Raw genomic sequence first — 12,058 nt, 5'->3', positions numbered from 1 at the left:
GCGAGGTCTATGATTTGAAACCTTTTGCTTTTTTACATTCTCATACTGGAAATAAACTGCGTTATTATTTTTGCCTGTCGTTCCCCCCCCCCTCGGCCGTGCAATTTTGTTTTTATGATTATGCCAAATGGTGATGCAAGGCAGTTCAAGTTGTCTGGTCAAAAGTCCTTTTCTTTACAGGATACTAGGAAAAATATTAATCCTTCAATTAAAATTACATGGGTATGCAGATGGGTACTAAATTAATGGCAAAATGGGTACTAAATTAATGGCAGATGACCATACTAAATTAATGGCAAAAATGGGTGTCAGATTGAGAAGTCACTCTGGTTTCAGGATGTATTTACAAAGTAACTAAAGAAGGTAAAGGGTATTTTTAATCAAACTAAACCTTATACTTTATATATATATAAATACTTTATACTATATATATTTTATATAACTTTATATATATATTTGGAAATGGGTCTGGAATAACTTGAATCAAATTCCTATTATCAAGTGTACTTTTGTGATAGGTGGTGTGGTTCTGGCTACAAAAAAACAGTATATAATGTTTCTGCCCTCCGACACACAGCTGTGTAGTGAAAGAGTGAGGAGATCTGGATAAGAGCCGTGGCTCAGCTTCAGAGAGCTCATGCGGCAACTCATCGGCAAGTCATCAATCCATTATTTATGCTCTCCAGTAACATAAAAACGTCTCTCTCCTGCCCGCCGCCCCCGGCCCTGCTGATTGTATTCATGGAAGCTCTGGAACACGCGGTAATCAGTTCCGAGCGCGGACCCGGGAGGGCTTCGCCTGCTCCGACCCCTGTACCGGACGCGGGGGGAGGAACGGGGCCCTGTTGGAAACCAGGTGCGAATTTGAATCTCGTATGCTAGGTCGGGCTTGATTGTGTGTTTCTGCTTAGCGCCTTGTCTGGTTTGTCAGACTGGTGACACCTTAACTCCAAGTGTCAGGCTAATAAGACAAGCCTTGGCAGTGTGCCACCGCAGGCTAATATTCATACCCGGACGCAAATGCACCTGTGGCTGGCCAGCGTGTCAATAAAATACGGATTTTACGGTATGAGCAGTCAAGTCTTCATCTGAATTTCATGAGATAGAAGTGGAATGCTACTGTGTTTATGCACAATCTGCCACCATAATTTATTATTATTGTCATAAACGGGCAGACCGGAAATCTAAACTGGGCGGGGGGTGCGTCACCAAAGCAACCGTATCGAAAAAAAAGTCTGAAACTAGAACATACAAAATACACTGTGACAGCAAGGAAACAAGGAGAACATTTTGAAAAAGCATAAAAAAACTATTTATACAGAAATTAAAAAATAGGAAAACAATGGGCAGTGAAAAGAAATCAAAGGACAGAGAAGATGCTGTACAAGAAGTTATAAAAAGGTATGACAATTAGCAATTGCCCAGTGGCTATTATTTCAACTTTTTAATTTGTAAGTATTGGAATTGTTCGAATTGCTGTATTTTCTCTCTATTTTTTGCATTGCTTATATGTTTAACTGTGGGTACAGTTTTTGCCAAGTGAGAGCAGAGAGCCTTACAACTTTGAGAATTTGTGGAAGGAAGGTCCCAATTAAAATCATTTATATGATTTTAAAACCTACCATCCACCTGTGCATCAGTCATCCCACCTAATACAGCAAGCTTGGAAGGACAACTGCAGCCAGGATTGGAGCATGATCAGCTGTTGTTATGCAGCTATCCCATCTCACCTGGGAGTCCTGGAATCCATGGAGTGGCTCAACAAAAACCTTCCAATTATATTCATGTGTTCCATGGTTATTCCTGTATTTTTAGGTTGATGAGTCTAATTCTAAAGTAATGGTAAAGCGAATAGTCAGAAAAACTCAAATCATTCATTGCAGTTAATTGCATGAAAAGTTAATACACTTCCCCACATAACAAAAGAAAAAAATAATGGCCTATATTTGAAAATACAGAAATGGTCAGAAATGGTGCTGTGCAGGAACATGCTGATACATATTGTTACAGGAAAGTATTATTATCACCGCAGTTGTCAGAATACCTTCTACAACGGCGTCCAACTTTACTAATCGTCATGCCGGGAAGCGTTCTGTGTTTGTCTGACGTTGCCCAGGTTGCCAGATCTACGCAGTACACACAATGTCAAAATGTGACACCACATCCTGGCAGCCCACAGCAAAATTTGGGTGTGTATAGCTGGCAGGCACGGTGGCAGACAAAAGCTGACAGCTGTTATCGGGCAGGAAGGTGTTCCATATATACTGGTATATTTTAAGCCTAGTTTGACTGAACAGTTTCCATTTATACACTACTCACCAGGACAGTGAACATATCTGTAGAATTTTTAGGGTTACAGTGGGGAAAAAATAACATTAGCCAATATTTCAGCTCCCACTGGCACAAGAGGTACAACGGCAACATTGACCTTCATCACCAAGGGACACACAGAGCCAGAAACCATCTTAGATCATCAAATCATTTTATGCAGTATACAGATTTGGATAAAATTAAGAGACCAGTGTGACATTTTATTTTTCACTTTTTTATGACCAAAAAACATTACACAGTTAATTATTGTAATTTGTCATTTTTATTTCCAGTAAATGTCCAAACCTAAAACATTGTTACAGTAATGCTGTAATATCAATATTTAATATCAATAAATTATTTCTAGTAATGGTTCAACGACAAGTTGATCATCTAATTAGCAGCTCATAATGACTGATTGATAGTAGATTAAATGATCATGTCCCTGAGTTGATCCACTTGGAACTGTACCTGTGACTAACCCGTAAGTACATGTATTTTGATTGGTGTGTTACAAACATAATACATATAGCTTGTGTTTAAATGTAAAAGCAGAAAAATATATGGTGCATACCATATTTATTAATTTATATTTAGGACATTTATCAGACACCTTTATTCAGAGCCACTTACAATCAGTAGTTACAGGGACAGTCTCCCTGGAGACACTCAGGGTTAATTGTCTTGCTCAGGGACACAATGGTTTGAACCTGTGGCTTTGTGGCCTTCTGGTTCATGGTTCAACTGTCTTACCCACTAAGCTACTTCCACCCACTATATATGGAGGAGGGGTAATTGGCTCTGTAAATAGACATAAATCAGTCTGTTTATTTAGTACAAGACTCTCCCCACCTATGACGATTGAACCCTCTCCTACATTTGGAAAAAATCTCCCATAAATAGAAAAAATTGGCAGGTGTATGTGAATGTCGGCGGGGCCATCACTAACTACAACAGCATTTTCCTGGTCATCGGTTTTCCAAGCGGGCATCGTCTGAGTCACCCCATTAATGTAGTGCGAAGCATAACTGTGCTTACTTCAAAAGCACTCTGGCCAGCAATTGGGCTGAAAAAAAAAAAACGAGTGGCTTCACTCGAGTGGCCCTGGACCATTAGCATTCACACGCACACGCACACCGACAAGGGGGTTAGGGGGAGAGCAAACGGGTAGACGCTGATTTAAATTTTTTTTTATAGAATGCTAATCAGGTCACGTGACCATCTCACGCTCAACGCGTTGCCAGTTCCGAGCGGCACCCAGTCAGGCTTCCTTCTGTCCTCTGGCTATGAAGAATTAGCAGCTAATGGATTTGTTTACTCCTTGTCAGACTCTCTCTCTCGCTTTCTGGACTGTGTCAGGCCGTGGATAGTTGCCTCCTCTTCTCCTCCTCAGCTAGAGACCCCACAAAGCAGAAAATGCGGTGCTCAGTGTGAATGAGCTGCTGTGGGAGTGCCCTTGCGAAAAAGGAAATAGTTGGGGTTTGCGCGCAGGCCGGGTTTCTACCGGTCGCCTGAGGCTGGAGACATGTGATGTGAGGTGTGAGGAAGCAGTCGAGAGGACAGAGGCGTGGGAAAGGGTGATCAAAGCATCACGATCTGTCTTGTTGCGCTGCAGCGCTGTACTGTAATGTCCATCATTTACTGTGTAAAAGTGAAGCATAGCAGGAGAGGAGCAGCATTATTGACCATCATGGCTTGAAAACATGCAGAGCATTGCAGTTGCTTGGTGATCGGAACGTAAAAACCAGCCCAATTGTATTTTTATAGTTCCGTCACGCGAGACTCTGAACAACCAGTGGATTCATTACATTTTTTTCTAAAAAACGCCGACACGGCACCAAACATTGTGGTTGGTGAATATGTGGATGACATAATTTCTGCAAAGACTATTGGTTCTCCTAGTTGTCCCGACTCTCCTCATTTATATTTAAAGCTAGAAGACACCGAAATGGCGCGTCCTGCCGCAATCTCATTGTGGGACTGGATCGAGGTGGCTGCAATTCTGCACTATGGCTGAATTTCAGAGAGAGACTTCAGATATAGTATTAGGGGACCACAAAGCCTGATATAAAAGCAAAAAAAGCATAATAGGGGACCTTTAACAAAAAATAAAAAACAAATGCAACAAAAAGGAAACATCTTTCGTACTCCTTTTCACTCATTCCATATCTTAAAGTTGCTCTCACGTCACCTCCAAATCTCACATAGGAGACAGGTGACTCAAGGTCGAATCTCATCAACCATTCAGTGGCACTTGTGTCCTGTGATTGAGGACATCATCATCATCCTGAAAGACATTACTCCCATCAGGATGTGAAGGTGGTGGCTCACAATCACCTGGAATCGATCTGGCATGATTCTCTCCTCCAAGGTGACAAGTGGAACTTTACCTTTGCTCCTCACTGTGGAGATATTTTCGCTGTCGGCATTACATTTTGTCGATCCTCTGGCCATGGTCATTATAACAGAAATGCAGATACGAAAACATAGTTTAATATGTGAGAAAAGACAGTGAACTGCAGAGTTATATCATTAAACCAGTAAGACTGTTTGCTAGTTAGTTATGCCTTGTCCCTCAAGTGTATCATTAAACCAGTAAGTTTTATCTTATCTTATATGGGATGGTAGTAGCCTAGTGGGTAACACACTTGCCTATAATCCAGAAGACTACGGAGTCACAGGTTCAAATCCCACTTCCTACTATTGTGTCCCTGAGCAAGACACTTAACCCTAAGTTGCTCCAGGGGGGGACTGTCCCTGTAACTACTGATTGTAAGTCGCTCTGGATAAGAGCGTCTGATAAATGCCGTAAATGTAAATGTATATTGTTCAATTTAAAAATGCCATTGTGCTGCACACTGAAAGACAAGTTGGCAGGTCCAATAAAGCTACCACACCGAGCTTCCAATATCAGCTGTCAATTGTAATTCACAGTATAGAAAGGGGTGTGGTTTCAGAGGACACACCCCCAGTGCTAAGCTAAGAAATCTTTTATTCCACCTAGATTTTATAGCACCTTTCTTTATTGTAATATAAAGCACTTTTTCTGTTTTATTTTGGCGAGCCTTTTGACTGGGTAGTGTTTTTAATTTAGGGAAATTCAACCTCAGATCCAAAAATAAAAAGGGTTATACAAATACTCCTTAAGGATATAGTGGTCCCATTGAAACTCATTAAAACCACATTTTTTGATCCCATGGTCATTACGTCAAAGCATCACTGACTTTTTTCCTTTTTTTTTGTTTTAACTATTTGCCACTAGGTGACCCATTTTTTACAGCATTGCAAAATGCTTGTTATCCAGCATGTTATTTATTTTTGTATATGATTGACTTATTATCATTGACAGACAAAATGAGGTTGGGCAAGCACATTAATTCTATTGTAATTGCAAAGCTTCTTTCATCTAACACTTCTGTCAAAGGTTTAAGTCTTTTTTATTTCTTTACAGATGCACACTTCTGTTACATCACAGTTAGACCATTATAATGCTCTTAATGAGGACATGAGCCAGGTCTGCATTTCACATAGACAGAGTCACCACATGCTTCCTTATTGACAGGACTTAGCGTGAAAAATAATTACACGTATTTTAGTTTGGCATCCATGCCAGGGTCAATTTTTCAATCCTTTTATTTGATTTGAAATCCCAACACGCTCGAGCACCAGCATGTTTCAGCCCTACATTCCCTGAAGGTCACTGAGGTCAGATGAATAAGCGACTTGGTCAGTTCTGAAATCAAATCTAAAATGCAGAGGTGATAGGGCTTTTGCACTAATGATCTGTGCTTGCGTGTTTTCATATTTTCATGTCTTTGATAAAGACATATTAGGAGCCATATCATTCAGTGTAAGTGGGTTGTAAGTGTGTTTTCTGTTGTGGTGCTCATCATGCTCTTCATTTTATTTTGTACATTAACACGTACAGCTCTTTGGTCAACTAAATGTACTCTGAAAATATATTAAATTCATATTCATAACAATTATATAACACAAACATTTTACAAAATGTAGTGCATTTCATTTGCTGTTCATAGGCAACGGGCCAACAGCATAAGAACAAATGCATTTGTTTCACTGGGTCCTGGTAGACAAAAGATATTTTTAGACACAAAGAGCAATCGTGTCTCCTTGGCCCTTTCTTTCCTCCTCTCATCCTTCTTGCCCTCGCATCCTTCACCCCACCCCACCTTCCTACTTTCTTCTCACTGTCTGCCTCCCTCACAGTCTTCCCTCTTTTGTTTTCAATCCCTCGTTCTCACCCTCCATCCATCTCTGCCACTGCCTCGCTGCAGTTCTCTCTGGGAAGATCAGTGGGCAGAGGCGAGCGCTTTCACGTTTTTTGGGTCTCGCAGTGGTCATGCAAAACATAAACAGTTGCATCGGTTTGGTTAAGATGTTCTGTCGGAGCATTGTTGTCCCGTGTAATCAAAAGCCATGCACTGACAATGACTTTACGCGGTGTGCAAATTTCGTGCGAGGCCATCAGAATGACCCTCCAGCTCGGCCGGGATTTCGAATGCTGTGAAAAGGGATCCGAGACTCATTTGTGCAGCTGCGGTGACATTTTCCCTCGAACCTGGTCTGTTTTCAAGTGCAGTTGGCCAGCCATGGCAATGCTATGAAACAAATAACGTAATTTCCTCGTCTGCTTTCTCCAACGGCACGCAATCTCACTCGCTGGCAGGCGGCGGCGCAGAATCCGGGTTTGCTTTGTAATGTCAATAGCGGACCGTATTTCTGTAGGAGTTTGCTGCCAAATGGCCTAATTGGTGGCAAATTGCTTGCGAGATATACTAATGGAATGTAATGCTAATGTGATCTGCTCCTGCAGTTCATTGCGGGTTTAACAGAACAGGACTAATTGTTCGAGACTGTTCGAGGATTGCACAAAAAGCAATAGACATTTATTTATTTGTCTGTTTGTTTGTTTGTTTGTTGCAAACGTACATGTGCGCATTTGTTGTTCCCTTTTTTTTGTCTTGTCGGCATGGGGTAACTTGTAGGGTGTCACCCGGCAAACCATAGAGCGCGTTAATTGAGGCATGGCCGCCTCAAATTCCACAGATTGCCGTATCGGGGAGAGGCAGAAATAAGATATCGCCTGTGCTGGGTAATGGTGTTGGCTTTTCCTCAGGGGGCGGATAGTGTGGCAGGGTAATGAATTGCACTTTGGGAAGGCCCGTCGGGAAAGATGCCTCACGTGATGGACATCTATCCCATCCCATTCCGTCCTCAGCCATGGCTTTGCATCCGACTAATTGCGGAATTGAGAATCGAACCCTACATGCTTAGCTGGAGATCATTCCAAGAGGGGAACATCCTTCTTAAGTTACATTCGTTTACCTGCCATTTTTATGCATTTATGCAAATCCTTTTGGCTTGATTTGCCACGACCTCGGGCTCATGGGGAAAGGAGGTGCAGGGGCGAGGCATTTTACAGACAAAAGGACTTTATTCAAACACAACCAAAAACGGCACAACGGTCAAAAGGGACAAAGCAAAACACAAAGGAGACAGAAACTAACCTGGGGGCATGTGCCAATTGCCAGGAACTGAGGTCCACGTCGATGTGGCGGCAACGTCTGGGTGCTGCTTCTCGGGTGCTGAATTCTCTGCTCCTGATCCATTAAGCCTGGGATGGATCTTCAGTTCCTGGCAATTGCCACACGCCCCTGGGTTAGTTTCTTTTTCCTTCGTGTCCCTCGTGCCTTTTTTGTTGTGTTTGAATAAAGTCCTTTTGTCTTTAGTATTCCTCACGTCTACAGTACACCTCCTTTCTCCGTGAGCCCGAGGTCATGACATGATCCTCTTGGTTTAATTGATAATAAAAATTATTTTGCTTATTTTGCTTTTCTTTTTTTTTCTTCTAGGTTAGAGACGAACCCAATGCTGTTTAGTATCTCATGATATATCTCATGAAAGGCACCCCAATTCACCCCTGGACAGCATTCACCTGTAGCCAGCAGGAAGCCAAACAGGTTAGTATTACATTTTTTACATCAAGAAGATAGTGTTATGCAGGAATTTATTTTTAAAAGAAATTATGATTTCCATTATGCTTGATCAAGGAGGAAGCCATTACATTTTGGTGTGGATCCATGTCACAGGACAGATCATGTTTAAATCGGTACTGCCAAAAGTCCAGTCGATATATACCCTCATTCATCAATCCATCCATCAGCTTTCTGAACCTATTAATTATGCCCAGGGTTGTTGCATACATGTTGTTATCCTGTGTGAGATAGACTGTATTTTTTAATAAGTAATAAGTCATTTGTCACACAGTGGCTCTCATGAGAATCCTCTACTGCCTTTTTTTTTTTTTTTTAACAAACACTGATGTCTGACTAAGGTGTAACTAAGTAGAATTCATTAGCCAAATAGGATGTGCTTAAGCAGTTAATGACTGTGCAAGAGTTCATTGCAGCACGCACAAGGCCATTTCAGCGTAGCCTGCACATCAGTTTACTGTGGGAGCAAAACAACACCTGGTGGTGGCAGGCTACCCGCCGTGCCCCCATGCAGCCTGCACAAACAGCGGCCTGGCCGGGTGTAACGTATGACACTGGCACTTTCTCTCCCTTCCACGTCAGGTTTCCACCCGGGTGACTTATTTATGCCGAGCAGCGGCGCTGCAAAAATTAAATATGCCAGGTCAGCTCGAGCAGGTGATCCAACAGGCCTGGCACAAATTGCTATGATCAATAATTTCTCAAGTGACACTGTGTGTGAGAGTGTGTGGCACTCCTGCTGCCTCCTCAGTCCTCACACACTCGTCGCTTTGAATGACATTTTCCCGTCTATAGCCGATCTGACCTCAGCAGTCTGTCCAACACACCTCGCCTAGGGTGTGAGTCGAGGGGCGTGGCGGGGAAGGCGGCACCATCTCACTCATTAAGTTTACGCGACCGTCCTGTAGTGAGGAGGAGGCCATTAGCAGAGTCATGGAGGGAAAAGGGGGGATTGTGGGGGGTCAGGCGCAGACATGGCCTCATCTTTGTTTTAATCAGCGGGCGAAACGCCGACGCGAGGCTGATTGCCTTCTCGCGGGGGCGAGGCGTGCCCGCAATGCAGAATGGCCATGTGGAGGCGTTTGGGTGGGCAGGGCAGGACGAGCTCATAACGGTATAATTTCCATCTGCACCGGGTAACAAATTGCCGATTCTTCGGATGCCATTTGCTGGCCACGTATTTATTTATTTATTTACGATTTTTTTTTTATCACTGTTGCGTTACCGGGGTGGTTGTCAGCCGCTTGTTTTGCGGAGCGCCGTCCCATATGGGCCGCAGTCGTTTTATCTCCCGGCAAATTCTGACGGGCAGCGGGGGGGCGAGAAAGGATGTTTATAGAAGCAGCGATACGGAGTCCTAATGCTCTGAGCCCGAAGCTAAAGAGCTTGAATTTTCCTTGTCTAATCTGTTACTTGAGTCTAATCTATGGCCAGAGTCTGCTCCACACCACTGCTTTATCTTACTTTAACCTCGTCCCTTTTTTCCCTGTTTCCCCTCTAATCTGAGCCTACTCGCCCATGTACTCTATTCATCCCTTCGGATTATCTTCCCCTCTGCTGCTACTGGGTGGAAAAGAGGAAATAAGACACCGGAGAGTATAATTACCTAAAATTAGCATCTGGGGAAATAAGTGCAACAACCTATTTTAAACCAAAACCCATGTTTCATCAAATGGTCTGTAGCCACCGCCATTATCCTTGTTACCACGGGCACCATTTGAGACTCTAAATGACACCCCTAAAGGCAGAAGGGTGGACGGCGCATCACCCGCTGACCTGATATGTATGGATTTCCCAACGAGCGCATGAGTTTAACCCGGAGATATTGAATTGCTGTCTGTGTGCCGTCCGTCCTCTGCTTCGAGGAAGAAAAGGACTCAGGCGTGAGGACCGAGAACTGCTAACCGGCGTTTGCATTAGTAAAGGGCTGACAGAAAAACCCTTGGCGAGACACAGCAATCTTGCGCAGCCTTCTTCTCTTTAATATTGTACATTTTTATTTCATTGGATTAAATCCCATCCAATTATTGGATGGGAATGTAGACCTGTCCTATGAGTGTTAATATGTCTTCAGGCATCAGAAAATATAAGTTTTTAGTTTTTTATACCAAATGCCAGAGTGGTAGTTGTACCTTTCACTTAATATACAATATATCACATGATATTTGATCAAATGTGGAATCAACCTTTTGGGAACAAATACTTACCTGTCAAGCTAGTTAACCATGCTACTGAAAAGTGAGTGTGAATGGATGTTTAATAATTATGTTCACTAACTTTAACATTCTGTTTCTGAAACAGACTTCACTTGATATATCGAAATCGAACCGAAATCGCAAATTGAAAAAATGTGATTTTATAAATCGCAAACATCTACGGATTTGCAACCCCAGACTCCAGTATCAGGGTTGCTGCGGGAAGACATGTTAAGTTGGTGTCACGACTACGGACTTATGGGGGAAGGAAGCGCAGAGGTCTGACATGTTTTATTTATTAAATAAACAATAAACACAAATAAAGACGGGCGCGGTGGCCGAAAACGATTTAACTTAAATAAAGAACACAAACTAACCCGTAGGCGTGTGGCGATTGCCAGAACTCAAATTACAAACATGCACACTGTTGCCAACTGAAGTTCACGAAAATGCCGGAGACCTGGAAGGGGCGGAAACATCCGGCATTTAAGCGCTGTCAGGATTGGCCACCGGTGTTGAGCACAGCTGCAGTCAATCCTGAAAGTTGGCTGTCAGCGAAAGAGAAACTGGAGTGTTGGTGATCCCCTGGGGCATTGGGGAGGCAGGCAGAATAGAGGCAGCTGCAGCTGAAAATGCTCAGAGGGTTTCATAAACTCCCTGTAACACGATAATGTCATGTTGTAGATCTCTGGACACTCAGAGACCGATAAGGTCAGGTTTTCCTCTAATCTCGCTTTGTATGCGTGTGTTTCAAACGGACAGCCCATTTTAATTCTATTGGTAGCGCAAAAACGGTTAAGGTTTGACTGCTGAGTGCACGAAATGGCTTGCGCTGTGTAAGCAATAGAAAATAATGGATTTCACAGCAAAGCGTTCCCATTTGTAGCCTGCTGGGCACGAGGGCGTTCAATCCAGTGGACAGGTTAGCAATGGAATCAACTGAAAAGTGCAAATCTTAGGTGCCAAATTAAAATATTGAATGACTATACGTTAATGAGGCAAAATATGAGATTTTTTATTAAATATGCAATATTTAAATATACTGTATATTGTTGTGTATGTATTGCAGCATATATTTAGCTAATACAGTTTAGGTAATGGGTGGCATTAATGTGCAAAATTGCTTCTCTGTGCACCTCGGTGCAGCGCTGCACATTCGCTTGACTGGACAGGGGCATGTAGCGCACAGTCCACTCTCCTTATGGCACCAGTTCCGATCTCCCCGTGGGTGCAGCCATTGCCACATTCCAAATAGGTCTCAGCGCTCAACCAAGCCATTGGTCACTACCAGCAACGGCCGATCTTCCTCAAGACGTGATTGGTCGGTGAGCTGCCAGTCACCTGCCTCCGTACCACATGGTAGTTGTGAGCGGGCCAAGGTGTTACTGTGAACATGGATGTGTGGATCTGCTCTACGCTGACAAAAGTGAGGCACCATCTGCCGCTGCATATGGAGAATCATCTGAAGGCTTAGTCGACACTCACTAAAGCTCGTGAATCCAGGGCAGTGCAGTTGGACATGAGCAGTGATTTTTTTTT

General features: G+C 43.0%; 1 protein-coding gene across 7 annotated transcripts in view; it reads left to right on the top strand.

Annotated features, from left to right (window-relative positions):
• lrfn2b (leucine rich repeat and fibronectin type III domain containing 2b) overlaps nt 1–12,058 on the top strand; it is a 102,018-nt gene that overhangs the window by 33,880 nt on the left and 56,080 nt on the right. For all 7 annotated transcript variants that reach the window (XM_029002601.1, XM_029002604.1, XM_029002603.1 and 4 more), the window contains exon 2: nt 8,184–8,291. In XM_029002601.1, the coding sequence (XP_028858434.1) occupies nt 8,217–8,291 (75 nt within the window). In that variant the 5' untranslated portion in view covers nt 8,184–8,216. The remainder of the gene's footprint in view (nt 1–8,183; nt 8,292–12,058) is intronic.

This window comes from Denticeps clupeoides, chromosome 14 (assembly GCF_900700375.1).
Source record: "Denticeps clupeoides chromosome 14, fDenClu1.1, whole genome shotgun sequence".
In the NCBI taxonomy this organism is placed as follows: domain Eukaryota; kingdom Metazoa; phylum Chordata; class Actinopteri; order Clupeiformes; family Denticipitidae; genus Denticeps; species Denticeps clupeoides.
Note: the sequence above shows the minus strand (reverse complement) of the source record. Positions and strands in the feature narration are given on the sequence as shown.